Source organism: Poecilia reticulata, linkage group LG7 (genome assembly GCF_000633615.1).
Source record: "Poecilia reticulata strain Guanapo linkage group LG7, Guppy_female_1.0+MT, whole genome shotgun sequence".
NCBI lineage: Eukaryota > Metazoa > Chordata > Actinopteri > Cyprinodontiformes > Poeciliidae > Poecilia > Poecilia reticulata.
Genome location: NC_024337.1, coordinates 11,247,598 through 11,269,615, shown reverse-complemented (window position 1 = coordinate 11,269,615; position 22,018 = coordinate 11,247,598). Strand labels below are relative to the sequence as shown.

At 41.6% G+C, this 22,018-nt stretch overlaps 1 protein-coding gene across 4 annotated transcripts in view; it reads right to left on the bottom strand.

Moving 5' to 3' along the window:
• Positions 1-22,018, bottom strand: part of clstn1 (calsyntenin 1) — a 34,548-nt gene that overhangs the window by 3,077 nt on the left and 9,453 nt on the right. Inside the window, exons 2-18 of one of the 4 annotated variants that reach the window (XM_008413363.2) lie at positions 16,726-16,848; positions 14,008-14,037; positions 12,341-12,536; positions 10,883-11,091; positions 10,266-10,415; positions 9,988-10,173; positions 9,388-9,636; positions 8,507-8,628; positions 8,256-8,418; positions 7,752-7,802; positions 6,671-6,828; positions 4,321-4,469; positions 3,948-4,192; positions 2,595-2,765; positions 2,372-2,517; positions 2,126-2,261; positions 1,303-1,487 (exon numbers count right to left, since the gene is read on the bottom strand). In XM_008413363.2, coding sequence (XP_008411585.1) covers positions 1,303-1,487; positions 2,126-2,261; positions 2,372-2,517; positions 2,595-2,765; positions 3,948-4,192; positions 4,321-4,469; positions 6,671-6,828; positions 7,752-7,802; positions 8,256-8,418; positions 8,507-8,628; positions 9,388-9,636; positions 9,988-10,173; positions 10,266-10,415; positions 10,883-11,091; positions 12,341-12,536; positions 14,008-14,037; positions 16,726-16,848 — 2,669 coding nt within the window. The remainder of the gene's footprint in view (positions 1-1,302; positions 1,488-2,125; positions 2,262-2,371; positions 2,518-2,594; positions 2,766-3,947; positions 4,193-4,320; positions 4,470-6,670; positions 6,829-7,751; positions 7,803-8,255; positions 8,419-8,506; positions 8,629-9,387; positions 9,637-9,987; positions 10,174-10,265; positions 10,416-10,882; positions 11,092-12,340; positions 12,537-14,007; positions 14,038-16,725; positions 16,849-22,018) is intronic. The other 3 variants (XM_008413365.2, XM_008413364.2, XM_008413367.2) reach the window with 3 other exon arrangements.

Here is a 22,018-nt window from a genome sequence, read left to right as displayed (position 1 = left end):
GATTTTTATTGAGGTAGATGGGATCGGTGGATCAGGTCGGCTTCACCTGTGAGGATCCACCGATCATCTCCCAAAGTTGAGGAAATGAGGGACAATTTTTTTGGTGCACCCCAACTTAATAAGGGTATTTTACACGCGAGTTTCTTTGTCTCCTCTTTGCATTTCAGTCATCCTCATGTTGAGATGTGGTCCAGTTTGCCGTTCATCTTTCTTATTTATTTTCAAGTTTCTGCTCTGCCGTTTACGTGATCACGTTGCCTCCAGCCCCTTTCACAAAACACGTCCATCGTAAACCCACGCAGCCGTTTTTAAAATGAATGTGTGCAGGATGAAAAGAGGTGACGCGCAGCATCAGTGTCAGCACTACAGATAAAATCTGTCGGGAGTCAGGAACAATTATGGTGAGAGGACTCAGCAGCCATCTTGTTCTTGGCTAAGCATGTGCTTCGAATCTGATGATTTCTGACTTTTATTTTCGGTTAATGATGGCACTCATCAAAATGTAATGTTTACTGGTTTTTGCAATTGTTGGCTGCATGGTGTCTTTTATTACTTTGTACTTTTGTGTTTCTATGATGCTATACAAGACAGAATGTATAGAAATTCAAAACATGCATCCTTTGTTGTATTTCAGATATTCTGCTTTTTTAAACGGAGACAAAGTTTAAACAAATGCTCTTATTTCTTGTTCGGCTTATAGTATTTTCCTGTTTCGTTTCACTGACACGTTTTTGAACACAAAAGCTTTTCTTATATTTTAAGGGATTTGAGACGAAAACAAAACCAATCTCGACATCCGTTCTCTAAATGTTTCTCATGCAGAAACCATTTTTTAAAATGATTTAACAGAATTTTCAATTCAATTCAAAACTACTTTATTGATCCCAAAGGGAAATTGAATAAATTAGTTAAAATTTAAGTTATTGGACAGTTAAATTTTAACGTTAGCGTATAATTTCTTTTTTACTTATTAAAAAAAGGGCTTCCTTTAGCTATGCTTTGTTCAAAAAGTGATTTAATTTCATTTTTTCATATATTTACGCCTACCAAAATACTGAGATTTATAATGGTGGCTTACATGGGACAACAAACCTGTTTCTTTTGGCTAAAATAAAAGCCATAAACAGTGAAAAAAACTAGTTCTGCAACAATGTCCCTCCATCAGGGCTTCTAATAATCAGGATTAGGACACAGTCACAGCATCACACAGGACAACTAATCAAGTGTAAAGCTGAACAATTCTTTGCTAAACAGTGAAATATTTAATCTCATTTTGAATCGTTTTCTTTTTTCTTTTCCTACCTCCATGGGGTTAACTGTGATGGTGAGGGCCGAGTCGTCCCAGTCCATCTCGTTCTCCTTGCCGCTCTCCTGGTCTCTCATGGAGCGTTGGTGTGCAGCTCGGATGCGGAACACGCCCAGGATTATCATGAACACCAGGAAGCTCACACACACCACGATGACAATGGTGGCGGCGCTGGGGACCACTGCAGAGAAAACAGCCCGAATCAGAAAGCAGCAGGAGAAAAATTGATAGAAGGATTCTGGTTTTACGCAGGAAGGCGCAAGAGCATTTCAAGGACAGCCACATAAAGGCGTTTAGGAGCTCAAGGTGTGTGTGTTTTCTTTAAATAGCTTTTCCTGTCTCCCGACAAACTGCTCCACTTTCCCCAACGTGATCCAGATAGGATCTCTGCTCTGGACCGGGAGTGTTTGTCAGATACCAGAGGCTAGAATACGAGGTTGAGCTCCAAACATGGCCGGTGCAGATGTCACAGACTTGAGCTCAAGTGTAATCCTTAAAGCAACGCCATAAAATGAAACTAAAAAGGAAAAAAAAAAAACAACTCGCGTTTCACAGACGCCCTACTTTGGCTAAACACGCAGTAATCCATCTGCAGCGGCGCCCGCCTTTTAGCAGACCGGATCATTTCTAGAGCTTTAATTAAACAGATTTGATTTCAACACTTAGCATCAATACCATCTGCCTATTAAAACCGGTGAGACACATGCAGCTAAAACACAGTTTTATCAGGTTTTGTACAACGTAACACAAAGACAGTGTTAGCATGATTAAAACCAAAAAAATAAAAAAAAAATAAAAATGTTCCACAGATTTCAGTACCCGAAGCCTGGTGAGCGTTGACCAGGTTGTGACCAGACAGATCGACAGAGGCGTGATGGACAGGATTGATGAAGTTGGGCTGCACCATGGCGTTGTTGGCGTGCTCTACAGGATTGGACGTGTGGATCACATTAACCTAAAGAGAAGGGAGGCCTCGCCTGTCAACTTCTCCTCTCAAACAGGGCATTTTGAGGTCGTCTATAATTCATAGAAACGATGGTGATGTGTTGTCAGGAGTGTCCCTACCTCAACCTTGAAGTCGTTGCTGATGTAGCGACCGTTGAGTTCAGAGCAGACCAGCTTGAATTTCCGGTCAAAGAGCGCTTCGGTGTGCCAGTTCTTGTAGCGGATGAGGTGAAGGACCTGTTCATAGTTGGCCATGGTGTTCACACCTGGAAGACACGCGGAGAAGCTCAAGTACATAAAAGCATCATTTCGGTGGAAGCTATTCGTCTATGATGTTGTGTACCAGTTATGACGAGGCCCAGGTTAGACGAGCTCATCTCCAGGGCGCGCTGTTGCAGCTGAGAAACGTCCACCTCCAGGCTCTCATGCTCGCCGTCCAGTTCTTCTCCCACCACAGACACTTCACACGAGTCCAAGTTGTGCATGATCTCCTCTGACACAACTGTCTCTTGAACTGAAAGAAACCCAGCATAAAAAAACACACACATTACCAAGACCTGATACTGCTACGCTTTAGTTGGGTTTCTAGGTTTCTTTAGAAAAAGAATAGCAACTGTCACCATTATTCTACAAGTAAGAAATGCTTGTCAGTTGCAATAACTTGTTTTAGTTGCTTAAACAGGCAACGGTAAACGAGCAACTTGAAATGCCTAATCACAAACTGACCATACAGGGATGAAAGAGTGAGAATTTTCATCAGCACAAACTGAGTGTTTGCGTTGTGTGGCATTAGATGAAGTAATATAATTAGGTAATTGCCAGGACATTAAGTAGCACTAGTTTGGGTTTTGTAGCAGTGGCATCAACTGTTCATCTGAGCTGTGATGCTACATCTAAAGAATTGTTTTATGATGGATGTCAAACTGAATCTCCTACAGCATTTGAAGAATATTTCACAGTAAAACAAGGTAAAAGATAGCTATAAATGTTTCTACATTATTTAAGAGCTGCATAAAAGATTAGAACTTGCCATCTCATATTGATTTGTCTAGTTTCAAAGCTTGAACATGCAGTCTAGCTTGTGTTGCAGCAAATTAATTTCTCCGGCGACTACAATTAAATGATTTTTAACATCAACTGTGACCCTGTTTCTGTCCGGTCATAAAAGTTGGATCAGATTAAAGAGAGTAAGAGCAACTGATCTTGCTAAGCCCCTTTTGTCCCATATGGCGCGCTGCTCACAACAGCACATTGTACCGCCGTGTATCTGTGTCGGCTCTGGAGCGTGTCTATTGTCCTTCCTCGTCTCAACCCATGTGGAAGCCCGACAGATGGCACGGCTGGTCGCTTACCATGCCCACAAATAAACAACTTAGCTCTGATTCCCTCTCATTGTGTCTGTACAGTTCCCTCATCCTCCAGGCAAAGTTACTGCCAGCTACAGTATCTCTACGCTGTTATAAACCTTTCAGCCTTCAAGGTTATTTATTCAAGAAGAAAACATGTCAGCAAAGCCTGAAAATTAAAGCTCGGATCAAGACTTTCACTCCATGTAATAAATAAATGTACAGACAGCCGAAGTTACGCCAACACTCTGGCTGAAAACATGTCTGACTGCTTTCTTTTTACTATGACTAAATATTTGACTAATTTTCTAAACTGTGAGGTCTTGTCTAAAGGTCCAGGCGTCCCTTACCTGTGGGGTCGTCGTCGGTGCCTTCTGCTGCTTCAGACTCTGCGTCGGCCTCCATTTCCCGGGTGATGGTGCTGACGATGCGAAGCTCGGGGAACAGAGTCACGCCTTCCTGGCTCTCGAATTCAGCGGCGCTGCGGGCGAAGTGGTCGATGCCGCTCAGGCTGATCTTCGGTTCCTCGGGCTGCAGCACCATCACGTAGCCTTCAGCGTCCGGCACCGCCACGCAGGTGTCCTCGTTCAAACACCTGGCGAAGAGTTGACAAATACCCTAAATCACGGTTGTAAATGAAAGAAACCCTGTCCTCTAATTTAGTGCGCATGCCATCCACTCACAGGCTTCTGAGATAAATTACGTTTTGCTTCTGTCACTTACTTGACAGTGGTGGTGATGCGGAGGTGTCTAATGCCTGGGGTTGGGAACTGGCGGGAGTTTAAGTAGGAGATGTGCTGCATGACTTTGTCAAAGGCGCCAATGTCGTCTCCTTCCACTGTCAGAGAGGACTGGTTGGGGTTGAAATCAACCTAAGTGACGGAAATGAAGTAGGAGTTTACATAACTGAACCCAAAAGTTTATTTATTTATTTACCTAAAACAGATCTTCAAGTGTAAAATCTCTGGAAGTTGAACGGATTCGCCTTTACAACAGTGTGCAGACACATAGTTGTACAGGTTACTTATGAGACAATTAAAAATGTATTTAACCCTTCCCCGTCTGCTTTTCAGCATCATTAAACCCTTCTAGTCACTTCCTTCTTTTATAATTCACACAAAGAGGCATCTTGTGACAGAAGAGCAGCCTTCAGTGTGGAAGTTGTTACTAATAGAAGACCTGCTTCTTAGCTGGGTCAATGGACCTTACCCAAGGTCCACCCACAAACGCCCCTCGAAAGTCCCAAGTGACTGCATGTCTCACAAACAAAGCCTCGCAGTGCTTAGTTTCTATGTGTAAACATGGCGTCTTTCATTTCAACTGACGCTCTTCAGAGTATTTCTGAGTCGATTAGTGTGGCATTTCTGCCGGATTTTCACAATATATCAGCCACGACAATGGACAGGGGAACCAACAAGTTCATGTCATCTTTTTTGGACAACATCAAGATGTTTGAGCCACGCGATGCCTCCAACATTGTGCGTCGCAGCTAAATGCTACCAGTCGATGAGGAAAACAGCAGATCCTCACACCCTCAGCATAAATATAGCTGTGGACAAGATCACTGATGCCTATTGTTCTTGCAAGGCTGGGTAAGTCGGGCATTCATGGTTTTGAGGGTTCGAATGTGCCTAGGACTTGTACACGGTACTCTGTGCTAGCGTGGCTAACACGATTACAGTTTAGTAAAAACTTTTTCAGGTAAAATAAAATCTTTARTGTATGTCAGATACGGTACACATTGCATATTGATCTGTTCAGCTAACGTAAGGCTGTAACAGACAGGCTTCAGGATGTAGAAGTTGTATCGGTACTGCCATTAAGCTGTACTTGGCTAAAAGGTTTTCATAWTGGATGTGTTTATTATTGACTTWATTTTTTTCATTCACTAAACRCAAAGAAAGCAAAGCAATAATACTTACACCAGCAGACACTCCTTTGTTCTTATTGATCCTACAACGGTTGAGCTGCAAATGCGGTCGTGCACAAGCTTTGATCAAAGCAAGGCTTTCCGTTTCAGATTTTGGAAATATGTGAATTTTAGTTCCACAAATACGATCAGGACACCTGACATCGCCTGTACAGATACCCCACTGACAGTGGAGAACCATTTTTTTTCGAGTCCTGACGCAAAAACTTTCTGCCGGTCTGCTAGCCCACAATGTACATTAGCATGTGTTTGCAACTGTAGCTTGTGTATGTGAGACTGTCACGCACGTGGTAGCTGCGCCGTGACGTAAAATGGGCATTCGTCAATGAAATGTGGCCCCTGAGGTAAGGTCCATTACAGTTGCGGTGCTTAAAATAGTGTCAGAGGAGGCACAAAGATGTACGAGGTTCTTTAAAAGGAAACAATTCTCAAAGTGTCATTTATTCATCCTGCAAAATGTGGAAGAGAGCAAGACTTTTGGCAGATAACAGGAAGGCTGAACAGAGTACAGGGGAGGGGATGGTTTTATCATTTTGACCATTCAAAATTATAAACCCATCTCTGCCTGATGTGAGACAAACTGGATTATAAGGCTCTAGCACAGGTGTCAAACTCCAGTCCTGGAGGGCCATTGTCCTGCAACTTTTAGATGCGCCTCTGTTGCACCACACCTGAATAGAATAATGAGGTCATTAGCAAGGCTCTGGAGAACTGATCTACACAATGTGAAGGTAATTAACCCATTTCATTCCAGTGTTTTGTACCTGTGGCACATCTAAAAACTGCAGGCCCTTGAGGACTGGAGTTTGACACCCCTGTTCTAGAGAAAATACGTACAGAGACTGTGGTTATAATATTAGCCATGCCAAACAAGTAGAGGCCATTTTTCCACATTTTAAAATGTTAATTCTCGTTAAAGTCCTATTTGCAGCGATCGCTCTTTCACACAGTAAGGATTTGCCTCTGCGCTGCTCACAGCAGTTCTGGTATCTTCCTGTATTATATTCTAACAAATTACACATATTATATAATATATTACAAAAATAAAAAATTTGTATGGTGGACAAAACAAACAGCTGCGATCCGTGTGATACGTCTTTAAAAGCAACTGACCAGCCTGCATGAGCTACTCTGCTCCCTCACCTTCACCGCTGAAGCCACTTCCTCAGGCAGCTGCACATCCAGGCCTTCTTTGCAGGTGTACAAACAGTCGATCACCTTCTTGTTCTCCAGCTTGCCGGAGCGGATGATCAGGCCTGCAAGGTTTCCTCGGAAAAACTGAGCCATTCGGGCGTTCCCGCCTGGTTGAGAATGTACGGAAAAAATGGAACAACGCGAAAATGAGTGAGTTACTTAGGAGGGGATTTCAATGTTTCAGAGCTGACTATGGAAGCGTGCTATCTCAATGAGCAAAGCCGGCATGAATGAAGTTCATGCAAGTTAGAATATACCCCCCTTAAAGGCCCGAGGCCCGGAGGATGAGACAGGCAGATGATGGATGAGCTTATGTATGCCTTCAGCACATGCAACATTTAAATCAATGAAGTGGAGCTACGAACGTACTATGGATAAAGATATTGCAACAACAAAAAGACATAAAGGAGAGGAAAATAAAAAATAAAAAAATCTGCTTTTTTCAGCAAATTGTGACAAACGACAGAATTTCAAGACGGGAAAATGTTGATATTGACAAATATAATCTGTAAAACTGAGCTTTAATTTCTGCAGCGTTAGCCCCAAACTGCACATCTCAAGGTCAGACGAACCTTCAGCCACATGTGTATTTTTAGTCTACTGCAGGTTTGTTATCCGATATGCAGGAGTTTCGACAAGGTCACACTTGACGGTATGGAGGAAAACATGCAGCCGGATCGGAGTTGTTTTTGTGCTCTTTACATTTCTATTTCTGTTCTGCTGGAGACAGAGTATTGGCTGAAATAGAGGACAAACCTTCTGACTGCCGAAGATCTAAATAAATTATTAAAAAGAAGGTGAAGAAAATGAAATAAGAAAAAAAAAACAAAAAAAAAACAGGTAGGACAGCATCGCAAAACTTATCGTGCTGTAAAGAGGGTCGATAAACAAGCAAACAACAATCTTTTGCATCTAGAATGTTCCTGTCATTCTAGTTCAAATGGCGTGGAGATGCGGTTAAGCTGTTAGCATGGCAGGACGTTGTGGACACATGGACATGTCTGAGGAGGAAGGGAAAGACTTAAGCAACCTGAGGTGGTCTCAGGGCCCGCCTCAGTGTCATTGTCATGTCCCGAGTTTTCTGTAATTGGACGGAGAACGAGAGAGCAGGGAAAGAGAGAGGAAGGAAGGTTGAGGATTTTTTTGCAGGAGAGACTACAGATGCTACAGAATAAAAAGATCATGCCGCATCAGTAGAGATTTCCAGGAAGAGTTAAAACAACATCTGGTGACTAAACAAAATATAAAACAGACTGTAAAGAGTACTGCTAGATAATTTTACTATTTTCATCGTCATAAAGTGCTTTATGAAAGTATTCACACCTCTTGAACTGAAATCCACTTCAAAATTCAATTTATATCATAGCAATATGTCATATAAATTTGTCTGTTTCAATCTATGTAAACCAAGGTCTTCGGTGACTGTCACTGAGAGACACAGAGGTGCATCTCCAGGACAGTGGACAGTGTTGGAAACCCCCGATATAAACCGTGAATGTTTATTAAACAACCTGAAGGGAATCAGAGTGTCTACCTTGCCAGCAGGCGCCAACTGTGAGCTGAGTCTCGATCTTAGAGGGGTGCAGTGGGTAGTCCTCTGTGACCATGAAGGGCTCGAAGGCCGTCCCGTCCACAAACAGAGAAACGGTGGGGAACTCCACGTTGAGCACATAATGATGCCACTCTTTGTCACACACCTGTAAACGTGGCAGTTAAAAAAAAAAAAAAAGAGTTGAAAAGCTGTACGAGCGCAAACGGAGCTCGGTTTGAGAAGCAGCGGCTGACCTGGTCGAGTTTCCAGTGGAACTCTGCTGGTTTGTAGTTCTCCGCCTCGGACGGATCCTGGCGGAGGAGAAGGATCAGCCTGCAGTTGTGAACGTAGAGGGAGTAGTGGTGTCTGTTCATATCTGCAGGTAGGAAGAAGGAGGAAAAGATCAGGTTTAGACCCTACTTTTCACTGAATCTCCTTAAATTAATAATGAAAAAAAAAAAAAAAAAACTAACACTACTTTGTTCTCGTCAGAGCACCGAAATTTAACGTGTGGTGACCCATAAGGGCAGGATTCATGCTTCCGTGACTCGGTGCTAAAGAGAAGTCATGGATGGTGCGCTGACATCACGGGCCTCGGAGCGTCCTGTCCGGGACCCAGCCGCTCTGATGTAATCCTTCTTATATAAGCAGCCACGGCCGCCTGCTCACGGATCACACCAGAGACTTTACAGAAAATAAGATCAAGGCGGCCTGTGACTGATCGTATAGTCTCTAAAATAAAAGGAAGCGCGGTCAGTGAGCAGAGGTGAGGGCGAGGACTTGCACGCTCCAGCCGGCGCAACACAAACACTGATTAGAACCGCGGCGTTAAGTCTGAGCCAGAGATACGACGGCTATTTTAATCCCGTGAACTAGCAGACCAAATGCGCGCGGCGGTAACGAGATGCCGAGGGAACTCGTCACAAGTTTGACCTCAGACACTCAGCTTTCAGATGCATTGACCTAAAGAGAAACGACCTAGAGTCAGCTAGATCAGGCCCGAACCTTCAGAGAAACACATAAAGATAATTACAAAGTTGGCCTTCTATCACCTGAATAACAACGCCGACTTTTGTTGATCTGATCAGAGCGATGCCGTTTTTCTGCAGAGTATCAGATTATCATAGACCTCTACCTGTTTTGTCCGAGTTGCAGAGGATCGTCTCCTTTTCGTGGGAGCCGGGTCCGTGCCTCATCCACACAGAGATGGTGAAGGGCTCCTTCAGGTTGGCGTTCACCAAACCATCGGGCACCTTGATGGCCTGGGTGCCGTTGAACTCAAACACCTGGTCGCTGTCGTGTCCATTATCAGTGGGCAGTCCCACCGTCCAGTTGGTGGAGCTGCTCGGAGCAGGAAGGAGCTCCACGGTGCCGGAGCTGGCTCCTAAGATACGACGACGGCAGATGCAGATTTACGTATCTACACTGGACTCGGTTTTGTGTGCATATGCTTTAAATTGAAAACATGCAACTTTAACATGTTAAGTTTTATGTCTTTATAAGGGAACAGATGGAAAGGCGGATAAAGTTAATGATAGAGGTGAAAAACAATGCCTAACAAAAATAAAATATTTATTTTATTGCAGACTACAGGAGGGCGACATATTCTACTCTCATTTTTGCATAATTTTCTTTCCACCTCACAACTGCGCGTTTATAAAATGTAGAAAAGTTCAGAAAAAAGAAGTCCAATTTCGAGTGCAAATTATTAAAATTTTCCAGTTTGTGTATTTACCACACAGCTTGTGCAGTGACTTCTCAGAGTACGTGTCACGGTCACAGCCCTTTCCAATGTGGTTGGTTTCCAGCTCAATGCTGGCCCGGACGGAGGTGATGGGCACATCGCAGGTCTCCAGGTGCATGCTGGGGAAAAGAGCCAGGCTACCGGTGCCCGGTTCGTACTCAGTCCTCTTATTGAAGCCTGAGAACCAAGAGAAAAGGAGAATTGAGAAATTAAAGGAGCGATAATCTGCGTAGAGTTGTAAAGTAGTATGGAAAGTTTGACTTTCACACCTTGCCAGCTGGGTCTGCAGGTGGGCTTTATGCTGATTTTGACCAACACGTCTTCAGAAGCTCGGTTCTTCCCGCAGTCGTAGGCGGTCACGGTCAACTTGTACATGTGCTCTTTGCCGTAGCTCAGCTTCTCAGTGTTCTTAATAAAGCCTGACGAAGACAACAACAAAGGGGAATAAAATTCAAGTCTTGACCATTTTTCTTATGAAAATGACATTTTTCTAAGCTATAAAGACGTAACAAACACAAGGTCCTCACAAACAGCCCAAAAATATTAAATCATTGAAGGAAAAGAAGGAGATGGATGGACACTTTTGTTGAGGTGCCATTTTTGAACTGTTTTTAGTTCCTTCTTATCTGTTGATTCTGTTGTGCTATTTTTCCAACAAAGAAAGACAAGAAACAGACATGATGAGAAAATACCAACCACCCTGGATAATATTTACAGAAAGCCGCCATTGCTTGCGCTGAATTTTAAATGAAACCCTTGTGGCGTCAGTTTGCACACAAATCAATAGACACCTTGATCCGTGTCAATACAACCCATTATCTCCGCCGCGTGCCGATCCGTTTTCCGAGCGGGCAAAGACAAAGGCACGCTCCTTCAAGGTCCTCACCGTCTTTGTCGATGGTGAAGGGAACGTCGGGCGTCACAATCTCATAGCTGCAGATCTGGCTGAACTGGAAGGAGCAGTCGGCGTCCACCGCCTCCACCTTCAGGATGTTGTCGTATTTCTTCCCCTCGATGACGGTGGCTTTGTACGTCTTCTCCTTGAACACTGGGGAATACTCGTTGATGTCGTTCACCTGGATGTGGACGGTCGCCCTGAAGGGAGCAGGAACACGGTTGGGCTGTTTTATCAGCAGCGAGGACTTTAGTAGAAGCATTTCACTATGCAGGGGAAACTAAAAGGTCTATTTATGTGTTTACCAGGAGTTTCACTCAAATTGAATACAACAAATTGTATTTTCAGTTTCTCTTTAGATTGTTTCTAAGAGAGGAGTTGTAGTGAAGAGCAGATAAAACTAATTATCTTCTATTGTGGATTAGACTTTATTACCCGGCTTCTGCTGCTGCTAAAGGACAGCAAAGCGTATCGGCTGGCTTCGCGTCTAGCAGCACCAAGCAAGATCTTACCTGCTGATTTATCCTCCGTTTAGTCAGAAAAAGCTCACTCTGGAGAAACTCTTTATATTATAATTTATTTCAAGCAATTGTGTAATTCTACTAATTATTTCTTATTACTTTAATCCTGTAAAAAGTTACATAAAAAATTGTTACAACTACAATAGAGTTTACAGTAATTTATCAAATGACTGTCCAAGCCAAAAAATCAGCAGAAAGCTATGCAGCAGCAGCATAATGAAGCACTACGTTTGCAAACAAAAAGGTAAAACATCACATGTAACTAAGCAACAACTATTTCACAGACTAAATATATATTTAGTCTGCTCGTATATATTAATACGAGCAGTGGAGATAGTGTTAGCGTGACCGCAGGAGCCAAAATCTAGTCTTCCTTTTCTTTGCTCTCATTGGTCCATCCAATCAATAAGAAAATTAACGGGGCTCCTCAATTGGCTGCTTTGCAAGCAACATCCAACAGCGCGTAAAGTAGCAATGTGCCTCGGTTCATCAGCTGAACAGCTGGGTTTTCTGTTAAAGGTTTTAGATTTACTCTGCAAAAAAACCTGTGCATAAATTGGAGTTACATTTCACAGATCACTTCACAAACAGGTGAATATGGAAATACTGAACTACAAATAGCTGGGATGTATGGCTTAAAGTACATCCACGTGTTTCTCTTTTGATCACACAAGGTTCTGACGTTTAGAAAAATCAAGAAAAAAAAATCTCTGTCAGTATTCTGGCATTTAGAGAAACAAACTTATCTGAAGCAGAAAATATTTAGTCTGTTTTAATTACAGCGAGTAAAAATGCCTTTGTGTGTATTGATACAATGTATGTAATAATGCAGTAAATCTGTGAATGTAAGATTTTTTTTAATCCAGGTTAAAGTCTATAAAGAGACTGTCAAATCAGGGACCCTCTGACGTGGCCAGGCTTGACTCACTTGTGTGATTTCTTCATGTTGGCGCCATCAGGACCCTCTCCACAGTCGTAGGCCTGGATGGTGAAGGTGTGCTCCTTCTGCAGCTCACAGTCGAGCTTCTCCTTGGCCCTGATGACCCCCTCGCCAGTGGACTTGTCCAGGACCACAGCCTCGAAGGGGACATTCTGCCCGTGGATCCTGAAGCCGCAAATCTCACCTGGAGTCAAAAGGGAGCTTGCTCAGAACAGCCGATGAGAGATGCGACATCAAATTTTAGATAAAAAAAAAAACAACAAAAAAAAAACCACAGCGTTAATTGGAAAAAAAAGAAAAATCCACGCAAAAATAAACAAACAGCCACAGATTTTGGGAACAAAGGGGTTGTAGGTAGAGAAGTGCATGGAGTCTGTGGAGGAAGCCAAACCGCACATCATGTGGGTGAGTAGTCGGGGGTGAGGGAGTGGGACATTTGAGATAACTTTGTTTTAATTTCCAAGCCACTTGAAAACCAGTGCATCCAGTCATGCAGGCGGAAACTGAAAAAAAAAAACAAAAAAAAAAACGTGGACAGGCATTTCACAGGAGCACTCAGGATGTTGTAACAAACGGAAGTCGTGAAAGAGAGCTTTAAAAAAAGTGAATACAAAGATAAAGGCATATTAAATAAAAAAAATAAACATGAAGGTGATAAAACACCAAGTCATCAATCAACACCCCCCAATAAAATCTGTGAAAGAAAACCAAAAAAAAGCACTTCCAGTAAGTAGTTTGCACCATTTAAAGAAAGTCTTCCTGTGCAATTCTGCCTGTCTCTCATCCAAAAAACAACTGCAAAACAAACCCATGAAATCATACGGAAACTAAACCAGCACGATAACAGGATCCAAAACAAAAAGCACTGGATGAGAACTGGGGTTAGAAATATCAACTTGCTTGACATCCACATCAAACGACTGCAGCCATGCTAATGGTTGGGATTAGTGGCGGAGAATTAAACTCAAAAGAGATCCACCGAGGCGAGGGATGCAAAAAACAGAAGCTTTGCAGCGAAGAGAGAGATAGAGAGAGTTTGCATCGGTTAACAATCTCAGCAAATTCACAGAAATGTGCAGGAGTTACTCTCAAATACTTGCAAGAGGAAAAGCCCAATGGTGAGCACGTGTAGCATCTTTAGGAAATCTGCGTGTATTTTTATCTTTTACTGGAGTCAAATTCAGCTGTAGGATTTAGCTTTGGCTCATTAATGGACATTTTAAAAGCTGCCAAGGTTATTTTTAATTGAACTTGCTGGACAAAATGGCGCCAGAAAGACAAGAGAACTCCTGTTTTCAAAGGTGGTTTTAGTTCTCGAGGTGACAGCTGATACACTGTTAGGGTCTGCAAACTGCAATGGATGTCTCATGCACAGATATTTCTAAGAGCAGTCAGTCCCCACATCACACTTTTCATCCAGCTGTTTCAGCTCTTTAAAAAAACAACAACAAAAAAAATAGTCAAAGTTAGGCGGGGGGATAAGGGGCGGGAAAGAACCAGCGAAAAACAAACAAGGAGGTCAATTACAGAGCATGATAGGAGTTTCTGTGTAAAAAGTGTGGATGCTGCTTTTTATGTTAGTGGGTTAATCGTAAAAAAACAAAATATAAATTAAAAGATAAGCACAAGGCAGAAGAAAAAAAGCCCACGATCACCTTCTTCGGTGAGGGTCACCTCAAAACTCTCTACGTGGAGGGGAGAGGAGATAAACCCAGATAGGAAGAAAGTTAGAAGACACGTTGAGGAAAAGAAGAGACATTCTTGAGCTGTACACTAACACAACCAACATCAGAAAAGCTCATGATAAAGAGAAGGCTCTCTCCGAATTAAAAAAAAAAAAGTGAATTTTAAAAGCACATAAGAATTTTTTTTTTTTTTCCTGGAGATGACAATAAGGTTACAGATAAGAATCCCACTTTCCAGAGACTGTATGATCACATTTATCATTTATTCAGACATTTATCTTGTTTACAGATGAGTTTCGCCACATTACAATCAACATTTCCTACAAACTCTCTGGAGGCTTCTGTGAAGGCCTCCGTAAGTTCACTTCAGGGATTTTTTTTTCTAGTCCTTCGTTTGTTTCGGAAGCAGGCATCAGGGAAGCCATATTTTATCCAGAGTTATCTCAAACTTAAAATTTATTCGCAAATGCTAATTACATACATTAATAAGGCGGAGGACAGCGTCAGCTTTTATGTTCACTAAAAGTTAATTTGGAAATCCATTTGCAAATTATTCCTTCAATTCTCAGGAATTGAATTGGCAGATCAACAGTCATTATTCGTAATTTGTGTTTCTTTTTTGGGGTTAATAGCATAGTCATCCATTAGACTATGGATGACTGTGTTTGCTACCTTTACTTCCCACACTTGATTATGATGCACAAACTTAAATGTTTTTTATTGGGTTTTATACAAAAGACAAAATTGCCAAGTTGAAAAAAAACCCCAAAGCAATTCTTGAGTTTCTTGATTTAAATTCTGCTCTCATCTGACTCGAGAACCTTCTGCCACATGTTTGAAACATTCTCTGTGTAGCTGTAAATTGGATTTCTCGTATCTTTTTTCCAACAATGGCTTCCTTCTTGTCAGGCAAATTTGTGGAGGTCACAAAGCACAGGTGAAACAATATTTTAGTAAACTGCAAACAAGCTCCAAGTTGTAAACTGAATTATGCTACAGTTGACCGGAAAATATATTTATTCTGCCATGTTGTTTGTTCTGCTTAGTTGTTTTTTTAATTCAACTTTTAGAAACTGTTTTATTGAAGTAAATCATGAGGAAGAAAAACGGCACCAGGTCTGCTGTTGCTAAATGTGGATCTTAAATAAAGAAAACTTTTCAGATTTGTATCTGTGGAAAAATGTAAAAAAAACTTTTACTTTCCGCTACGCAATTTACCCCAGTAAATTAAATTTAAGTATGTGCTTATAACCTAACAAAACGTGGAAAAAACTCAATGGCTACGAATACGTTTAAAAGGCATTGTAGCACATGCTAACTTAAACCGCGACTCTCCTACTGCAAACATGAATTTATTCACTCTGATCTGACTTAAAGGCGTGTATTTGATTGGGCCTCTGAGCGGCCTGTGGGTCGGCTTAACGGGGAACCCTCTTAGTTGGCACAGATGGAGGGAATCTGGCGTGATGGAGCAGATCACCCCTGCTGCCACGTGAAGCCAGACTGCTCGCTCTGCCTCCAAAGAGACAGAGAGAGAGAGAGAGGGAGAGAGAGAGAAAGAGACAGTTCACAGGGACACACAGTCCGTTCATAAACGCCGCTCATCAAAAGGGGAGCCCCCGGTGAAAGAGGTGGGCGCACCAAGCTGTGTATTCAGCACTAATATGCTGTGAAGGGAGACAATCATCATGCAGAAGATGAAACGTTTCATTCTGTTTTTGCAGGCTCGTCGTTCAAAACAGCGACAGTGCGGAGGTCCGCTTTAAGTCGCCTTCCTCTTCGTTTATGTCGACTGTTTTGGTTGAAAACGCGGAAGCTGAAGCCTCACTCTCAAGATGAGTACTCTTGGATTAAGACGATCGCACAAGGAGCAATAAAGCAGATGAAAGACCGTGCAACTCATCTGCTGCTTCAAGGCCCGACCAAAAGTCAATGCTGATGTGATTAGAGACACCGGGAGCAAATGTTTTTCTCATAACATTAAACTCATAAATTGTGGCTCCCCTCTGGGAAGAATTAAAAAAAACTAAAAAAAACTTAAAAAACAATTTTGATCTGATAAATCAAAAGGGACAATCTTGCGGTATGGCAGCCAGATGTCCATCAGTATGAAAGGCAAGTCATAAAAATCTTATGGTTGAGTCACATGTGCGTGTGTGTGTGTGTGTGTGTGTGTGCCACCACAGAGAACGAAACCATAATTAAAGCAACAAGGTAAGATTTAACGGTTCCTGACCTCCTCATGCAGAGTCAGCCGCAGTTTTAAATATATATATAAAAAATAAAAAAAATCAAACTGTTTATCTCAGATGTATTCATCACGGGAAGAATTAAAACTTATTAAAACACGCAGCAGGGTGGGAGACCTTCATAAATTAACCATGATGCATTTGTGATTTCAAAGCCTGGCGCTCAGAATAGATCTGAGGCTCTACTTCCGTGTTAAGAACAGCTGCCTTTCTGTCTTATTTGGGAAGAATAATGAATTTGACAAATGAATAATTCATCGTCGGCCTTTAAATAATATATACCGACTATCTACATCTATGAGTCACGCAGTTGTTTTGCATAAAGGACCAGAGTGATATTGCTTTCTCTTTCATTTTACGACCTGAAGGTCATCTCAACAGCGGGGCTGGTCATGAACTGGCGAACGAGCGCTGGCAGCGTTCAAGCTTTCTCTCTCACCTGCGTAGCGTAAAGGAGCGTCTTTGTCCAGCGCAATTAGAGGCGGGTCCAGAATAACCTTGTCATCGTTCTCCGTCACAATCCCATGGTACGTCGTCTCGATCCACGGCTTGTGCTTATTGACTGCGAGGAAGCAGAGAGAGAAAACATCAGCTGACAAATGACGACAAAACAATAAGCTGATCGAAGCTTTGCCTCGGTAGAAGTGGACATATTCAGATTTTATTTTTTAACAAGTTTCTTCCTATGCTGGAATGACTTTTATCTCCTCCATCCCCCCCATGTGGCGTGGATGCATTTTTAATGAGGTTAGGGATGCTTTTAATGTTATTTTTAGAAGTGGCGAGACAACCTGCAGCAGAAACCAGGGAGCCGACGAGGAGCGGGCGCGAGCATCGCTGCAGAATTAAATCGCTTTCTGCGTTACATCTACCCTCTTCCGTAGTTTTCACATATTTAACATTCAAAAGACAAATTCACTATTTTTGTTTTGTTAGCTGCAACAGACGAAACAAGTAGATGATGAAGACAAGGTCAGGTTTGGGGTTCTTGTCCACTTGTCTGCATGGGAAGCCTCCCGGCTGCAGACAGCAGGAAAAGCTGCAGTGAGTGACATATTTGGGCCGGATAAGGAAACAGGAGGAACGCAGGTCTCTTACAGTCAATATGCCCTGCCTCCACCACGAGAGGGAACAATGGCGTTAAAGTGCTACTGATCTGCAGACGTGACGCTAACACTTGGTGACAACAGACTGAGGAGCAGAGATATAATGACTGAGCTAATCCAGGCTGCGCCACATTAGGAGACCATGCATTTGTGACATTGTTGTTGAATAATGCGTATATTATGTGGGTTTTGAAGGCTTTTTTATATTTATATTTCTAGAGGCTTTTTTTTTTTTACATTTTCTAATAAAAAAAAAAGTTAAGGTTGACAAGAAATTGTGTACAAGGAAACGGTAGCGAGGCTATAAATATAGAAGCTAGAAAAACTACTGGATGGACAGCCGGACGGACGAATGGATGGATAAGCAAACCAATGAATGGATGGATAAACTAATAGATGGACGTATTAATCCTTTCTGAATGTCTGTAAATACAACATTTTTCCATACTTTATTCATCGTGATGCAGAAGACATTGCAGAATTTGAGAAATAAAATGTAATCCACCGGAAATGTGAAAACCTGTAGTATTTCTGAGGCTGACCAAATCAGGGGAAAAATTTAGGTGCTTTAATGTTTTAATTCAACCTTCACAGTGGAAAAAAAAAAAAAAACAGGCCACTTTGGCTGCTGCAGCTCTCTGATGTGAGTGTCTCAGGCATGCAAGACAGACCTGAGTACAGCTGTAACACTGAACACAAAGAAGTAAGAATTACAAATTAACACACTAACTTTCCAAAGTAGGTGGAAAAACTACTTCTGCAAAAATTTTCTGGACCCAATTCACTGATCACATGATCAACGAGGCATTTCAAAACAGGAGCTGGTACCATGTCGGTGTTCCACTTTGCAAAGATTGTTAGCAGTACATACAGACTTTTCAGACTTGTTTTTGCAAACTTTGTAGCCCTACGTCACAAATCAAGTAAATAAATGAATAAATAATAAATGTTTTAAAGACTTTAGCAATGTTGTTGGCAGGTCAAGCAGCAGGTCATAATAATTTTCAAGCTTATATCCGTTTGATTTAACCAAACAAACTATTTATTTACCTACAAATGAAAGCTAGAAAGAAATATTTTTATTTTTCATACATCCAGATCAACATCATCTCACCTAAAACTTTTATCAGGAATGACACCTGTTTCGCTCTTGAGGACAAAACTTTTTAATGACAGTTCAGGCACATAATTAAGAAAAAGAAAAAAGTTGTCCTTATTGATTTTTAAGCCCCAAATGAATGCTCACTATGCCTACCCAATTAATGCAGCATACAACGTCCCATACGAATGATTGAGTCTGACTCAACCATCCATGCATGCACCAAACAGACAGCAACAATAAACTGTCGCTGCAGCCTACACAATCAATGGCAGGAAATGATCGACCGCAGCACAACGTTGCCAAATGTTACATGGGATGCTGCACCGTGACATAATCCATCTGAAGTTAAAAAAAATGTCTCCTGAAGTTAATTATTTTTGATTGACGGAATGAAATGTGATTTCAAGGTCCCATTACAAGGCACTCTTTTTAAATTATTCTCTTTTTTTAATTCACAATTTTTAGGAAAATCACAATTAAACTATAGAGCTTTAATAAATGAGTGGCACATCAGTCATCATGTTTTTGTTCCCCCCCCCATTATAGATTTGTTAGCTTGGTTTTCTAAGAATCAAAGCAAGCTACTGAAAGCCTCGTTTCAAATACCAGTTCTGTCTGTAGGAAAAAAAAAAAAAGCTGTAAAGATTTGTTCCAGAACATTTAAACATTAATTATTATACCTTTTGAGTTTTATCAGACATTTATTAGCAGAAACAAAGCAGCAGGTCAAATAACCAGCTGATTGAGGCTGTCAGACTAAACAAATTAACTCGAGCCTTTTGCTTTTGGGAGTGTGAAACATTAAACTTACATATAAGTTAACGCAGACACAAAAAACGAACTAGATTTGTTATCCCCATTCTGCTCGCAAAATGGCATTAAACTCACTAAAACAAATACTCTGCAAGATCAAAAAGCTTTTTAAGTTTCATACTTAAAATGCTTGAAACTTAAAATGCTGGAGTCTAAAATCAACAATTCAAAGGATGCAAATGTTTCAAGACAAAATGAAATATTCCTCTGCAATACTTGGATCGGCTGCTGTTGCACCATCACATAACGTAGAGTAATCATCGCTGATTGCACAATCAGTAAAAAGTCATTACGACCTACCTGAATAGATCTGCAACATCTACAATTGACAGTTAAATAATATTACGAAGGCCTCAGTGAAAGAAAGTGGTTTTTAAAGCTGCCGCGATCAGCAAGTATCTTTATTACATACATGTTTTTATACATCTTTAAATTAAAACTCCCTGCAACAAGGAATAGTGACTAAAATGGACAAACTGTGCAAAACAAAGATTTGTGAAAGCCTTTACCAGTCAAACCAAAATGAAATGACTTCATTTTTTGGCACGCCCGGTTAAATCCCGTCCTCCAAAAGCGGCGCTCGATATGAAAACCTCGATGTGCTTACGAGTGATTTGGAAATGACCGAGCCCAATAAATGGCTTCGCTGAGTGACTCGTGACCTGAAGTGAAGTGGATCTCTTTAGGCGGGCCGCCGGGACAGACTGCTGCCATAATCAGCTTTGGCTTCCACAGAGTCACAGTTACCTCTGAGCTGGGTCACATGTGGGCCTGTTGCTCGACCAAGAGCCGCTCGTGTCACGGCCGTCATCGCCAAGGGTCGGTGAATCGGGTCTGCTTGTAAAGAGTGTTACTGGGTATTTTAGTAAAGTATTTAAATCTGATCCAGATGGGGGGGTAAAAAACAAGATAAGCAGCATGACGGATGAACGGACAGACATGGTTTGACGGGAGGCTCCTAAATAAGGGAAACTCAAAGACCATCAAGCTTGCTCTGCAACACAAGCAAAAAGCCCGACACACGTGACTTGCTCCCAACAATGGCGACTCAGATTGGCAGCCCAGATCCACTGAAACAAGAGTCGGTGCAGATACATTCACAGATGGCAAACTGTGGAAGAATGCAAGCAAGTGTCAGCGTGAAAACAAAAGAGGCAAACCCACACAACCAATGGCGAATTCAAAAGCGCCGCTACAATGCCGCTGTGCATTGCTGGTGAAATTCAAGTCTGTCCGATCCTTACGCATGCAGCAAGACTTGCATAACTTTTCTTTAAAAGCATGAAAGTCATTGTTGTGAAATTACCAACAAAGCCCCTTTGACAAGACGACTTCATCTCCCCTCCCTGCAAGCCTCCAAAAGAGAAAGAGAGATAACGTTTGTTTGTGTCATTACTGTTCACACATAAAACCAAAGATGCAACACATTAATCTGGTTCATTTAAATCCTATTTTATGTTCTGTATGGAAGAAAAAGGGGAGGTGATAGTTGTACAAGGAGGGAAATCATTAAGAGTCATGAAGGAGTAAGATTAGAGGAAGTGGTTTTGAAGCAATGCACTCTGGGAGGGAATTCAATTTCAATTAGAGGATTTCCACGCTCAGAAATTAAGCTTAAAAACTCAATGCAATGCAATCATACAGTCATCAGCAAAACCTGAAAATTTTAACTACTGATGAATGATGGGAATCCTGAAATGTGTTAAGTTCTTCAAAACGTACCAAACTAAAAACTTTCTGTTTAAAGAACTATTCTTTAATTTGATGAAGATCCTGCTTTCAGGGAATATATTAAAGTAAAATATGAGGAAAACGCGTTAGCCTGAGAGTCTGCTGTAGTTATATTAACCACAAAACATTTTGTGGATATAAACAAAAGTGAACAATGCCTGCAAGGCAATTCTGTTGAACAAACATTAATGGTGAGTAACTTTCAGAAAAAAGCCTCATTGCCCTTAACAGCAGATAAGTAAAGATGAGGAACCTACTGAAATATAAGAGGCAAAGTATTACTCTGAAACAGAAAAGCTTAAGCTTGCACTCTGTGGGTCTGAGAGGAGAAACATCGCTGATATCCGCACATCCAGGTAAGGTGAATTTACCAAAACAGTGACACAGTACACCAGACACTAGTGTACATACACCGTACATACTAGAAAAGTATAAAAACTTGGGGAGAATTAAAATTCACGTCTCAAGCTGTGACTCTATGAGCACAGATGGTGGACTGCTGAGCATCCTCCGAGCCCAGCAACAGAGTCCTATGCAATCCTGTTACAGCAAACAAAGCCAATAACATTTAATCCTATGAAGGAATGCCACTTCATTCACTGCAAAGGTCGAACAAGAACCGGCAAACAAAACAGTAGAGCCCCCTGCCAAGGTTTTATTGTGCGCATGTGGGGAGACGCGGTTTCATAATAAAAACAAAAAGCATATGAAAGCACAGGAAAATAATAAACATTGCATTTTGGAGGCTAAAAATGTTTCGGAGAGAGGAGGTTTGGATAAACAGCAGGATAAAGTGGTTGCTTTTGACTAGTAGGGCCAAAAAAAACCCGCTCTAGGGTCACTAGGTGCACATCTGGACAGGGACCTTTTCATGACAGAGCAAAATTTTATGAGATTCCTGTTGCATAATACGTAACTTTAGAAATACAATTTCTTTGAATATAATTATGATTATTGACGCTTTAATCCATCAGCCAAAG